At 50.9% G+C, this 14,781-nt stretch overlaps 1 protein-coding gene across 1 annotated transcript in view; it reads left to right on the plus strand.

Moving 5' to 3' along the window:
• Positions 1-14,465, plus strand: part of SYT6 (synaptotagmin 6) — a 30,888-nt gene extending 16,423 nt beyond the window's left edge. Inside the window, exons 2-7 of the mRNA XM_005140859.2 lie at positions 499-835; positions 3,004-3,562; positions 7,566-7,686; positions 9,117-9,288; positions 9,717-9,867; positions 14,394-14,465. Coding sequence (XP_005140916.1) covers positions 499-835; positions 3,004-3,562; positions 7,566-7,686; positions 9,117-9,288; positions 9,717-9,867; positions 14,394-14,465 — 1,412 coding nt within the window. The remainder of the gene's footprint in view (positions 1-498; positions 836-3,003; positions 3,563-7,565; positions 7,687-9,116; positions 9,289-9,716; positions 9,868-14,393) is intronic.
• Positions 14,466-14,781: the final 316 nt, after the last annotated feature.

The raw sequence follows: 14,781 nt of genomic DNA on the forward strand, positions 1-14,781 counted from the left end.
CTGGACAAGATGTGAGCACTGACAGTTTAACAGCAATCTGCTTCCAGGATCATGGCAGAGGGATGCTTTAATACAGTGTCTGCACACCTGTGCTATGAAGCAAAAAAGCAGTTTCTGCTTGTTTCCGTCACCCAGTTCTGCAGTTCCTCTCAATATCAGGCTCAGCAGTTTGCCAATGGCAGAAAACAAACTAAGGCTGATGTTTTATGGCTAGCGTAAGCACCCCGGTGTAAAACTTCACAGCTCTGCCATCTGGAGACACGTGTTTCTTCCAGGCTGTGTCTGGAGCAGGAAGTGGTCCTGATCTGCAGGGGATGCTCACTTGGGTTTGACTCCTGCTGCAGAACCTGTGAAGACCTCACTGCTAGTCACGATTTAAGTCAGTTTGGAACATTTCTTCCTTTACTTACGGCTTTGTCACCATCTTTCTTTTCTTTTCTCTTCTCCTTCCCTGTTCCACCCCTCTCCCTGTCGCTGTTGCCTTCTCTCCCCCTGCAGAGCTCTCCGTCAGCCTCCTTGCAGTGATAGTGATTGTGTGTGGACTGGCCCTAGTGGCAGCTTTCCTGTTTCTCTTTTGGAAGCTGTGCTGGGTTCCCTGGAGGAACAAGGCCATATCCTCTAACCTGGCCGTCCTGCAGAGCGAGGCAGGCTGCCCTAAGGAGAGCATGGCAGACAAGCTCAAGGACACGGGTGCCATCAGTTTCCTGGAGGCAGCAGTGAAGATCAGCCACACATCACCAGACATCCCTGCAGAGGTCCAGATGTCCATGAAGGACCACATCATGCGGCGCACGCGGATCCAGCGGCAAACAACAGAGCCTGCATCTTCCACCAGGTGAGCGGGATCATGGAGTCTGGTTTGGGTCGAAGGGACCTCAAAGCTCCTCCAGCTCCAACCCCTGTCACAGGCAGGGACCCCTTCCACTGGAGCAGCTGCTCCAAGCCCCTGTGTCCAACCTGGCCTTGAACACTGCCAGGGATGGGGCAGCCACAGCTTCTCTGGGCACCCTGTGCCAGCGCCTCAGCATCCTCCCAGGGAACAGCTTCTGCCTAAGAGCTCAGCTCAGTCTCCCCTTGGGCAGGCTAAAGCCATTCCCCTTGGCCTGTCCCTACAGGCCCTTGTCCCAAGCCCCTCTCCAGGTTTCTTGTAGCCCCTTTAGGCACTGGAGCTGCTCTCAGGTCTTCCTGGAGCCTTCCAGGCTGCATGCCAGGGATGCAATGCTCTGCAGGGATGCCATGCCTCACGGTGGCTTTTTAATAGAGCCTGACGTTTGGATACCTTCAGGGTGGCTAAAGAAAACCCTCCCACCTACATGCTGGATTACTTGGTGCCATTAACCAATTAATGTGCTAAGACTGGCTTACTGTGGGCCCTTTGAAAACATCCAGGATTCAATCCCTATTACTGTGACCTGACCTCATTGTGTCAAGCTGTCAGAACGCTTTGGCTATTGTAATTTGCTGGAACATGAGAGGCAGGCTGAAGCCTCACTGATGGGATGCTGTCAGGCACAGTCAGACCTCTCTGCTCTCCCTCATTGTTGTGGCTCCCAGCAGACACAATTAGATAAGCAGAGCTGACGCATTGCTCGGTGCACAAGCCTAGAACCAGCTGCACCCCATGCGGGTCTGTCTCAGCTGGGGACAGAGATGTCAGCATCACCCTGGGGGAAGCAGGATAAGGCTGCACAGACCCTGGGTCACCTCCTTGCAAGAGCACTGAGAAATACAGTGCCTTCTCCTTGACATCAGGCTGAGAAAGCGGGACAGGAAAGGGTGATCACAGGCTCCTGGCTGCCCCCCAGCACTTCTGCTTGCTCTGTTGGTCATGCCCGTGCCGTATGTGAGAGCGTGACTGGGCAAGCAGACACTGCTCAGATGGGCCGTGGTGTTGCAGGATTGATAAGAACCCGGTCACAGCCTTCTGTTGGAAGTAGCTGGAGTTAAAATCTCCATGGTGCTCCCTACAGTTGTGCCACACACTCTTATTTGGCTGCACTGCCTTGTGGGCAGCCCACGGCCTCTGTCACGCACAAGCTTGTTCTGCTTTTATTGCAAGTTTCCAGGGGAAGGGAAGAAAGTTCAGCCTGAATGAATGAGGACAAAGCAGAGCAGGACCTGGGCGCATGTGGGAAGGTTTCAAACCCACTTTCTCAAGCGAAAGAGCCCAGCATGAACTGCAGGCAGGCAGCCAGACCCAGGGATGCGGTTTGAGATCTCTGACTCACAGCCTAGCTTAGCCCAGGCCAAAATGCCTTTGAGGAACTTGCCAAGGAGAAGTGAGGGCTCCAGCACCATGGATCACCAGAAGCTGCTGCTCTGGCTGTACAATTTATTAGCACGGTTAAATGGCTCCATAAAACTGCTCTTGTAAACACCAGATAATCTGAAATAATGCCATGAGCCCACAGAAAGCTCTTATGCTTTGCTTAGATAAAGCTTTGGTACACATGGTTTCCCTTGTGCTGAAGGGGAGCTCAAGGCAAGAGACAGCTTCCGAATGAGGCTCTGCATCTTTCCCCATCAAGAATTATCTATCGTTTCTGGTCAGAGTCTGTTGGAAGCAGCAATACCCAGACTAAAACATAACTTTCTGAGCTCGTTGTGGTTCTCTCACTTTAAAAGCTTTTAGTGCCAGTATCTGTGATTCTATGATTCCTGGAAGTGTAAGGACTGAGGACAGGAATGAGTCTCCACAGTGGATAGCCTGTGGCTTGGTGAAGGAGTTGTTCGGTCTCGTATATTTAACCGATTGCAGTTTCTCCTGTAACAGGTGAAATAACACACCTTGCTGCAGGTACTCTGGAAGTTAGGAGATGTGCTGGACTGGTTCCTGCAGGCGCCGGTGCTGTTCCCTCAGTGTTCACTTCCATACCCTACATGGCTCCTGCATGGCAGTCAGCAGCACTCCGCGCTCTCCCTGCTTTCTTAGCATTAGTAAGGGGAGGCAAAGGAGAGAAATACCCTTGGGAAGCACCGAGCTGTTGTGTGTTCCTCCTGCAGGCACATCTCCTTCAAGAGGCACCTTCCTCGGCAGATGCACGTGTCCAGCATGGACTATGGCATGGACGTGCCGGCCGTGGCCGAGCAGCCGACCAGCATCGGGCGCATTAAACCCGAGCTCTACAAGCAGAAGTCTGTGGACTCCGAGGACCCCAAAAAAGAGGCAGCAAAAACCTGTGGGAAAATCAACTTCACCCTCAAGTACGACTACGAGAGCGAGACGCTGAGCGTGCGCATCCTCAGGGCGTTTGACCTGCCAGCCAAAGACTTCTGCGGCAGCTCCGACCCCTACGTGAAGATCTACCTCCTGCCCGACAGAAAGCGCAAGTTCCAGACGCGGGTGCACAGGAAGACTCTGAACCCCACCTTCGATGAGTCCTTCCACTTCCCCGTGCCCCACGAGGAGCTGGGCAGCAGGAAGCTCCACCTGAGCGTCTTTGACTTTGACAGGTTCTCCAGGCACGACATGATAGGAGAAGTCATCCTGGAGAACCTGTTTGAGGCCTCAGACCTTTCCCGGGAGACTTCCATCTGGCAGGACATCCAGTATGCGACAACGGTGAGTATCTGCTCCGAGGGATCACCCCCGGCAGCGCGGTGCTGCAGCACGGTGAGCACACTCGTGGCTTTCAACCCACAGAGAGCCGTGTCTGCCGTCATTAGTGAAGGGTAATGAAAGGAGAGCAGTGGCCTCGGGCACATCGTTCACCTGGCCCAGGGCTGCTGGGAGGGGAACAAGGTTCATCCCACGTGTGGATGCCTTGTGGGGGCATCTGCCTGTTTGTATTTGCTCTGCCTCCGCAGCGCAGCTCTGCCAGGCTGTGATGTGCCCTGGTGGGGAATCCTGGGGTTTTCCTGTCCTTGCTCTATGATCAGCATGAAAAGAGTGTGGCAAAGCTTCGAGAGGTTGAAGCAGGAGTGAAACTGGGACAGAAAAAGCATGTGAAGGACCTCACTGCAGCCAGGTGTGGGGTTCTTAACCTGGGTGTGTTCTGTGTTTTGCTGGGATGGTTCTGCAGGACATAGTGGATGTTTTCCTACTGAAGTGAATGAATTCAATGGGGAAAACCCCAACCAACCAAAACCAACACAAAACCAGGGCGAGAGACACCAACAGGAGGCTTGGTGAGGAAAAAGCCTCCAAGGAAGGTGTGAGAGGAGCAGAGCCAACATCATGTCCAAGATGCATCATGCAGCAGCCTTGCAGACCCACAGGAAAAGCAAGGGCCACGTTTGGCTCTGTCCCCTCATCCTTCCTGTGCCATTCTTTGCGAATGGGCCAATATTGGGACATCTCAGTCAGCTCTCACACACCCAAGGTCATTTCTGTTTAATCACAATGAGAAGAGTAAATGCAGTTTTCATAATACCCAAAGAAAGCCCTGGGTGACTAATAATACATTCAATCAATCGTGTGGGTTAGAAGATAGGGACACACTTGGGCAATGATAGAAGCTATTCAAATAGCTGGCACTCAGCTATGGGACTGATGAGTGTACAGCCTGTGAATCAGTGAAACACTGTTGGTTTCAGATCTGCAGAGGTTATTGACTCACAGCTTCCATTATTCCTTAGGAAGTACTTATAGGAATGTTGGAATAGGAATGTCCCAGTGTCCATAATCTGCAAGAAAATCAGGTACCCACAGGATGTGATTTTCACCCTCCTGGGCTTATGGTTGTAAGGAAAAAATCTCTTGGCCTAATGCAAGGAGGCCAAAGACCAATTTATATTCATTTTATACCCTGGCCAGGTCCTCTCAGTGCAAGGAGAGGAATAGGAGCTGAGAGTATGTCCAGGGAGTGCTCTCACAGTCCCATAAGGGGCTGCTCTCTGCTGACGTCTGTGTTCAAGGTTTTCTGCCCTTGTCCCTTCGAAACACAGCCCAAAGAATGCATGGAAGAGCAGAGCCAGTGCGTTGCGTGGATGCCGCAAACATGGGGTTCAGTTGCGTGGATGCTGCAAACACAGGGTTCAGTGCTGCAGCGCACAGTGAGCATCAGGTGCTCATTTCTCTGAGAACAGAACAACCTTTTCTAACCATCATTTCAGAATATGCATTCTGTGGCTGCCCCATCCCTGGCAGTGCTCAAGGCCAGGTTGGACACAGGGGCTTGGAGCAGCTGCTCCAGTGGAAGGGGTCCCTGCCCGTGGCAGGGGTTGGAACTGGATGAGCTTTAAGGTCCCTTCCAACCCAAACCAGGCTGGGATCCTATGGAAAGGTGCAACCCCAGTCCTCAAGCTGAGCTCTGATGCAGTGTCAGTGTTTGCAGATGCTCCTTGCAAAGTGCCTCCTCAGTGCAGTTATTTCTTCAGGCTCTGTGCAATGGGAAGCAACTCACGTTAAAAGTGGTAGAACACATCTGCAGGTAACGAGAAGTGCTGTGTTTGAAAACCAAACTGTCCTCTCCAGCACCATTTCTGAGTGCTCGTTGTCAGACACTGAATGAATGAGGCTCTGCGAAACACTGAGCTCTGTCCTCTGACATCGGCCACATTGGAGCCAGGCAGCAAGGAGCAGGGCTCGGGTCAGCTCTCGGGGTGCAGTGACCCCAGAGCTGAAGCTGGTTTCAGAGAGCTCAGCAGTCTCTGAGGCAGCAGCATGACTCGGGGGCACCCGATACAGCCAGGATGCTGCGGCTGAAATGAAGCCGTGAATGAGAAGCTGCAGGGGCTCTAAAAGCAATTCCGTATGTGATGGAAATGATCCTGGCCCCTTCATAAGGTGCCTTTAGTAATATTTTGTGAAGCAAGAAATTCACCTCCTGGAGGCCACATCAAGAGGTACTAAAGGCAGAGGAATAAGAACTCAGTAAATGCTTCCATCATTAGCAGTTACTGATGGTGAGGCTGGGACTCGAGCTCATTCTGTCACATTGGAAGGCAAGCTGTTTAGGATGCTGTGGGCTCATTAGAGAGAGGGATCAGAGGAGGAACTCCGAGTGGATGAGAGCATTAACTTCCTATTTACCAGCAAATAGTGCCTTCGGAGACAATGTTTATTTAGATACAAGTCTCGTCACACAGGGTTCTGGCCAGAAAACACCCGGCTGCTGCTGTGTCTTTAGTGCACTCGATGCTTGAGAAGCTTCTGAATTCAGTTTTTAGTCAAGTGAAGCCCTGTCAAGAATCAAGACTTTTCTCTGATGTTCATCAGTATTCTGCACACGGAATAAATATCACATCACTGTGATATTTCCAGAGAAGGAAATAATTTGGCACGAATCTCAGCCATCAAGAGATCTATTCTCCTAACACTTAGCAAAGCTTTAAGTGCATTTACTTGTCTTTCTAGTTCCATCACTCTACTACTAAGAGCTACAATTTCTTTTCAGCAGATCATTACATGCCATTGAAATGAATCAAACACTCTCTTTCCAAAAATAGACGGGTTGTTTGCTCTACAGATGTGAGATCTGTATGTACAAATTAAGATAATTTCCTTTAATTCATTTCTGAGGGGTGTTTGGGAATCTTTCTGCTGACTTTGCATGTTCCTGCTTTCTAGTTTAAATAGCATTTCTGGGTTGGGTTTTCTTCTGAATTCCCATGAGTAAGGCAATGATGGAATGGGCTTTTAGGAGGTGTAGTAGATAAGGCTGCGTGTACAAGAGGTGCTAAGAGCGATGTATAAACGTTGTTTTATGGGGCACTAAAAGAGCAAATTGTTCTGGGCTCTGTAATGCGGAAAGCACCAAACATTCCTGAGTGCCACCTGCTGGTAATTCCCTGCTCCCATACAAACACATCCATGCCTCCCACTGCACGTTTTTGCTCTCCAAAGGCATCTCGCAGGGGTTGGTGGTCCAAGCTGGTCACAGTCTAAAAGCTCAATAGCCACTAAATGGGGTCCTTCATCGTTCTTGTCTGTTTTAAAGCTCTGATCCCCCCATCTGTAAGGGGTTATTGATCCATGCTCAGCTGCAGAGAAATCACTGTCACTCAGTGCATTCTCTGCGTTCTCTGGTGATGTGTTGGGCACCAACAAAGTCCATAACCCCCTATTACTGGAGTGTCCTAGAAAGTCACTTGTTGCATTTGTTGCAGCGTACAAGGTCTCACCTTCCTGTGGTCTGTGTTTGCATCCCGTTCCTCCACCTGAGGAAACAGATGTTAGTGTCACACACTTGGCACTGGAAGACCCATGTTGTCCATTCATCACCAGGCTGATGTGATTTCCTGATGGCCTTCATTTGGTGTTAGATCTCACTTCACTCCTGTGTAAGCAGTGGAGCAGAAAAAGAGGAGAGCATTAGCTGTGATGCTGCAGTTGGAAGCACACACTCCACCGAGGCAGTGGAAAATGGTCCTTAGCTATGATTTGAAGCTGTAACATCTGGACACACATTTTTCCTCCTGTTCCTATATTCCTTTAGCCAGATAATGTAGGGATACCTTGGAAGCACCTCCCAGCAGTGAAGTGTCAAACACATCAAAATGAGAGGAGAGCAAGGCCTGCTGCAGTGAGTGCTGCATGAGCCCTGTACAAAGCATCGTGGTGGGTGGAGGCAGTGATCTGGTTCCTTCATGTTCCCAATGTCATGTTCTCTGTTTTGTTGAAGGAAAGCGTGGACCTGGGGGAGATCATGTTTTCCCTGTGCTATTTGCCAACTGCAGGTCGCCTCACCCTGACTGTCATTAAATGCAGGAATCTCAAAGCTATGGATATCACTGGCTACTCAGGTAGGTGCTTGATGGCTGAGAAGGACCCCATAGCATCCACACTTCCTCCTTCTCCCTCCCGGTAGCCTCAATGGATAGTGAGCACACATCACTCAATGCCGAGGCTGTGTCATGGCACAAACACCCAGCAAAGCTTTGTCCGTGGTTTAAATATGAACAGAAGCTTAAAAGTAGAATTATCCTTAAATCCCACTCCCAAAGGCATGACTCCAGGGAAGGTGATTATACACATGCAGCTTTCCCATCCCTGCTGAAGGGTTTGCAGGGCGCTTCAGCTCTGTTGCAGATGCTGACCCTGGCAGTTCTATGTGAGTAGGGAATTCTCCATCAAATAACCCCTTTAGCCAGAATCAATCATTTCACACCAAGATTAGGAAAGGATCATGGATAAATCCCATGGGAATATTCCTTCCCCTGCACAGTGACCAGTACTCAAACATTAGGATCAAAGTCACCTGAAGACTGTCTGCATCCACAGTTCCAAAGGGTCTGCTTGCAACCGCAGCATGCACAAATCCTGGATTTCAACATAAAAAAGCAATTTCTTTTCCAGAGCTCACCATCACAGTATTTGAATTTAATTGATGACTTGTACTAAAAGCACTAACAATATGGTAAGAGCCTTTTGCATTCTATGTTCCTACACAGTTGGAGCTTGATCCCATCTGAAGTGTCCGAGAGTTGAGACTTCAGATTCAGCCAGTTCAGTGTTTCTGCGGGAATACATTGCATGTTTAACTGTTACTTGTAAATGCATTGAAATGGCCTGAGCAGCCCTTACAGCAACCAGGAGCTATTTGTAACTTGAGGGCATTCTGGCATCATCAGCCAGTGGGAAGCAGAGCTGCTCTAATCCTTTTTCTTTCTCTGCTCTTTGACATTGGGATAATGAGCTTTAAAATTCCCTTACTACAACTCTGCTATACAGTGTTAGCAATTGGGTAGTTCTGGAAGGATCCCTGGAAAAGTCTGGATTGCCAAAATGCTGCATTATATTGTGCTTTCTTAGACAGGTTCTGGTTTTGCTTAGAGAAAGCACTGGTTTCCTGTCTGTGGCCACGCAATTAAAGCAAGCTTGAATGCCTGAGTGCCCATTGTCATCCGATGGATACTGGCTCTTGGTTTGAGATGGGGCCTTCTTACGCTTGCAAACCCTTATCAAAACTTGATGGAAGTGGCTGATTCGTCCTTCCAGGAAATCTGCATGGCTGGTTCTGCAGGGCCTGGACCTCCCATCACCACTCACACCAGTACAAGAGGTGGTGGATTCAGCTGGTACCCAGGCATCCATATTCCTAAAAGTACATTTGAGGGTGCCTTTGGCTCATGGTGATGTACATTCACCCTTTGATAATGCTGTTTCTGTATGGGGATGGTAACAAAAGAAACCTCCATAAGCAGAAAGCCTTTTCCTATCTCTTCCTCCCCAGATCCATATGTCAAAGTGTCTTTGCTCTGTGACGGGCGAAGACTGAAAAAGAAGAAAACCACCATAAAGAAAAACACCCTTAATCCCACTTACAATGAAGCAATAATCTTTGACATTCCCCCCGAGAACATGGATCAAGTCAGTCTGCTCATCTCCGTCATGGATTATGATCGGTAGGTGGGAGGCTGTGGAGGGCTGGAGGGGAAAATGTCCCATTGGATGCAGGTTTCCCTGTTCAACAGCCATTTTTCTTAGTGTCAAGGCTGTGGCTGCACAGCTCTGTGGCATCACTGTGTCTCTAGTGATTTATAGTTAGTGTCATTGACATTTATGGTGATGGAGAATTACCTGTTAGAATAGTAACTGGTTAAAGCTGGTCCTTTGCTTTATGGCTTTTTCTTGAGTGAGGACCATGTTTCCCTTCGCTATTTGCTTGCCCTGCAAACCCTCATCCCACACTGACAGCAGCAGGGTCTGCCCATCACAACAGCCTCTCTTCACTGCACCGGGTCTTGCGGCCCTGAGCCCCCCAGGGCCAGCAGCCTCAGCACAGTACAGGCAATCGGAGTGACAATGCTGCTGCTTTCCTCTTGCTCCTCAGAGTGGGTCACAACGAGATCATCGGGGTTTGCCGTGTGGGGGTCAATGCTGAGGGGCTGGGCAGAGACCACTGGAACGAGATGCTGGCGTACCCACGCAAGCCCATCGCGCACTGGCATCCATTAGTGGAGGTGAAGAAGTCTTTCAAAGAGGTTTGTGGAGTTATCCTTCCCTTTTAAAGCGTGAGCTGTGCAGGAGGGAGCCGGAGCCAGGCTCCCCGAGAGCTCCTGGGGATCTCCTGACAAGAGCTGAGGGAATTTGCTCACCAGAAATGACCTCCAGGAAACGTTTCTGTCTTGTCTGGAAATAGGAGGGAGAGGGGCTGAGCTCACAGATGTGCCTCTTCCTCCGCTGCCTTTTTCTTTCTTTCTTTCTTTGCTTTTTGTTTCTAAATCAGGGATTGGGAGCAGCAAGGAAGGGGAACGCTGTTTGATTGCAGCACTTGATGCCCAGGGGGATCGCCCAGTTCAGCTTCCCATTTCTTCATCCTAAACGATTTTGCTGTTGACTCATCTCCAAGCCTTTGAGGGAGAATAAATAGAACAAATGGGATTGCTTTAAGCATCTCCAGAGAAAGATTCACTTGATGCAGCCCCAGATGATAAACCAGGGCTGAAACGCCTGGGTACCATTCTGACCATCTCTAGTCTTTTCCACCTCCTTGCTCTCCATTTTCTCACCCTCCCATAGAGCTCTTTGGGCCTTGCCTGATTTAGGTCATACATTCTGAAGGGGAGAGATGCAGAAACTGGCACAGGTGCTATTGACACTTCAGGTATGAGAAGAAAGGCAGCATTTGTGGCTAGTGGTACTGTAACAAAGGCAATAACTCTCACTATATCTTGGCCTGAGGAGACTTTTTCCCTCAGAGCCAGAGTGCAAAACAAAAAGCATTTTTTTTCCCCTTGAAGCTCAGCTACTGAGCTCTGCTGGAAGGCAAAGTCCGGCTTGGTTGTCCTCCAGGCTGACTTAGCATGCACCAGACCCGATGTATCCTGAGACCAGCTCTTTCCTCTGACAGTGACGCAGTCTGTGCAGTGGGTGCTGAGCAGCAGCACCAGGGCTGTCCCTGCCCTGTCCATGCTCACACATCAGAGCCGGAGCTGCCTGAGCGGGCAGGCATCGGCTCCCACTGCCCCCTGCCAGCGGGAGCACAGGGACCCATCCCCAGCTCAGGTCTGATCGTTCACAGCACCCGCTGCCAGGGCTGAGCCAGAGCCTGGAGCTCCTCCTGCTGCAGTTGATGTCCCCGCGCTGCTCCTCGGCTGCAGCTGGGAGATGAAGAGAAAGATTCCTGAGAGGTTTCTGATAATCTATGGGGAACCCCCATACCCATTGTGGCAGAACCCAGAGGAGCCATTGCACGTGAGTCACCCGCCCAAGTGTGCTTTGAAAACCTCTGTTGAGCCCCACAGATGCTGGAAGAACAGCCCGAGTGAACCATACTCCCCTCCTGTGCATAGGTCAGGAGCTCTGCTCAAAAGCAAAGGAACAAAGCTTCTGATCATCTCTTCTGGTAGTTCTGCCGTCAGCTGCTCCTTGGAGCCAGCCAGCAAATGCTCCCTTTAGTTATTTGCCCTTTCAAGTTTTAGCACTGCTGCCTGCAAGTCCCTTAAAGAATACCAAAGCAACCAGATGGAACAGGACAGAAAGTCATGGGAAATGGGATTTGTGGTTCTGAGTAATCGCATCATCCTCTTTGTGTGTGTGTGCATTTTAAAAGCAGCTAGTTTTTGTGTCCCATATCCTCAGGTCAGGGTCCCCACGCACAGAGAGGCTGGTGGTGGGATGCAGGGTCACACTCCATCAGTCCTGGCCCCCAGGCTGCCTGCTCCTCACTCCATCTGCACATGCCTGCGGATGCTGAGGGAGAAGCTCTGACCCTCCAGCCCTTTCCACCCTCATTTCTTCATGGGGGGAGCTCAGGCTGTGCTGGAATCCTGATCAGTCACCTTCATCTTCATCATCTTCATCTTCAAAGGCATTTGCAGCCGGGCAGCAGCAAATGGAGCGTTTGCTCTCTAGCTGATCCTCATGACTGTCTCTCTTTGCCAGAGCAATTGCTGATGGCCTCTGCTGTACATCTGTGTCTTTCCTGATTGAGTGCTTGACCTTACACTGAAAGCAGAAAGGCTGGGATTGAATTGTCTTTCTGAGTGCATAAATTGAGGAGTGGGTGACTGGAGCAGTGACCCCAGAATGCAGAGCTGCTCAGTGCTGCTCCGTGCTGGACGCCCACACATCCGGTGAGGAAGGCATCCTGCCCTGCATAGGAAGGGAGCTTAAAGCTCCTCCAGCTCCAACCCCTGCCATGGGCAGGGACCCCTTTCACTGGAGCAGCTGCTCCAAGCCCCTGTGTCCAAGCTGGCCTTGAGCACTGCCAGGGATGGGGCAGCCACAGTCCCAGGCTCTGGTGATGCTCCCAGGAATGTTCCCTCAGGGATATGTTCCACCAGGAGCATGGCCTGTCCCCATTCCACAGCCCCATGCCAACACATCCCAACCCCCTCATTCCTGGGTCAGCAGCACGATTCCAGCCCTTCCTCCATGAAGAAGTTGCCCTTTCCTCTCTTTCGTTGCTGGAGCCTTCAGGAAAACTTGCTCCTGTTACATTCTATGTGTTTGGTTGCTCCATATTTATCAGCAGTGAGTAACCAAACATAATGAGGGTACTTCTGCAATGACCATCATCGTTAGAGACAGAACATGTGCAAATGAATCATTAATTACAGGCTTCCAAGCACTGTCCTCAAACAGCCATTTGGAAGAGTTTGTGAGCAGAAGATGAGAATCCCACTTCCTGATGTGTTTTTCAGTTATCCTCACAATAAACTCTTGTCCTCAGCACAAACCTGTTCCCATTCTTCAACCCCGAGGTCCCACCATGACCTCCCCAATGTACTTCAATCATCCCATCTGTTGTCATTTCCTCTGCACTTTCCAAAGCATCCATCAGGCAGGTTAAAAGCGATGGCTCTATAAAAAGCAATAGAAAATTACAGCACATCTTGAAGGGGACTTCTGAAAGTTGGAGATCTCTCTGTTCTCTCTGAAAGACGAGCTCTGGTCTCAGAGAGCAGCGGCAGAGAGATGCAAAATGGGTCTTTCATGTTGCCAAGTGCCTCTGGTTCTGCATGGGGGCACTCAGCTGCTCAAAACCTCGCTGCAGATGAAACCCACTGCTGAGGGCCAAGTCATGCCCCTAATGAAGAGCAACCATTTATCTTTAAAGCTATGCAAATCCGGCCTCCTCCAGACTTTTGGGCATGTTTGACTTGCATTGAGCTGCTCCTGAGTGTTCAATTGCACAGGGAATGGGTCACCTTTCCTGATGGAAAGAAGGAATCCCAGCCCCAGGCTGCTCAGGCACATGGGTTACTTGAACCTGCTCTTGGAGGTGTTTCCATCACATCTTTGCAGGATCAAACACTGTAAGCAGAGGCAGAATGAGGCAGAGAGGTGCTGAGGACTCTGCCAAAAGCCTGTTTTTATAGAACTTTCTGCTTCTCTGCTGTTCTATTGGGGAGATTTTCTCCCCATTATCAGCTTCTTGGGGCTTTTAGCAAATACATTTGAGAGGGGACCCAGAGAAGAAGCTGTTCTCTTACCTGAGGGCAGGTGCTGGGAAGGACAAACTTTCCAGCTCCTCCAGTCCCAGTTCCAGCTCAGCCCTAGTGAAATCCCCTGTGTGTGATGCAGAGCCTCACCTTGAGCTGCTTTACACCGACTGCCTCTTAGCAGAAGGAAACTGGCCTGGTTCTGGCCCCTGTCTCTAGGCATCAAAACACGCATTTATGGAGTGAGCGCTAAGAGCCAGGCTCTGCCAGCTGGCTCCAAAGGAACAGGACCGTGCTCCCTGTGCTCCGTGGGCAGGCCTGACCCAGACAGGGCCACCCTTACTGGATGACTTTTCAGCCTCACAAGTGAAATCCGTAAACGCCAGAGCATTAACATGAGCCAAAGGGTTTCTGCTCATGCAGGAGAGGAGGGAGTTGATCCATGGGGAGAAGGGAGCACTGGAAGCGCTGTGCCTCCTGTTGTCTCTGGGGGATGTCTATCATTGGTCGTTTGAATGCAATCAAACAGGATGAGGAGATGGGCAAGTGCTCAAAAGCTTGAGGAGCGATGGCTTTGAATGATTCTAATAGCCCCCAAGGCAGATCACCAATAATGTATGATCCATGAGCATGGTAAAAAACATATTTGCTACATCCACTGACATGGTTTTCACTTTGGGAAGTGTCCCTGTGGCCACTGAGGCTTCTGCGGAGGAAAATCCCCAGGCAGGTTTTCTGATCCAGAAAGCACTGAGGCAGGGAGCAGCAGGAAGCTGACCCGAGAGCGAGCAGGGCCTCACAGCCCACACTGCTGTGTCTGTGCTGCCTCCTCCGAGAGCATCCTCCCGCCCGGGCATGCATTTACAAGGCAGTGAAGCCAACTGCTCGCTCATTCCCCCTCAGTGGTTAAACGCAGGCGTTCAGTAAGTTGAAAGATGCTGCAGGGAGGAGGATCTGCAGCAGAGCAGACCGGGAGCGTGGGAAAGGGATGGGAAGCGTTTGAACTCAGACTCACGGAACGCTTTGGGCTGGAGAGGGCCTTAAAGCAGACGGGTCCAAGCCGTGCACGGGCAGGGCCGGCTCGCCCCGTGGCACTCAGGGCTCTCTCTGTGTCTCCGCAGTGGCACGGCCGCGCCGCGAGCATCGACAGCCAGAGCTCCTGCCCGTCCCCAAAGCCGCCCCCCACGCCCTGATCCGGAGCGCGGCCCCGACCCAAGTCACTTGTGCCCTTGGCCTCGGTAGCTCCGTGCTGAGGGGCAGCGGCAGCAGCGAGGCTTTGGTTGTTGTTGCGTAAGTAAAGGCAGATCCTGTGTTGTGGTCAAACCCGTCCTTGTCCCACTGCGTCTCCAAGGCGATGTTTGTTCTGTGGCTTTCACTGTATGGATGCTTCCAGAGGAAGGACTGAGAGAAGAGCTCTGTAAAACAACGTGTAAAATAGCGTCTGGTGTGCCTGGAGGCTGGAATGGTGCAAAGGAGCTCGGAGGGGGCCTGGGGAGGGGACATCCCTGC

This window comes from Melopsittacus undulatus, chromosome 16 (assembly GCF_012275295.1).
Source record: "Melopsittacus undulatus isolate bMelUnd1 chromosome 16, bMelUnd1.mat.Z, whole genome shotgun sequence".
Taxonomy (NCBI): domain Eukaryota; kingdom Metazoa; phylum Chordata; class Aves; order Psittaciformes; family Psittaculidae; genus Melopsittacus; species Melopsittacus undulatus.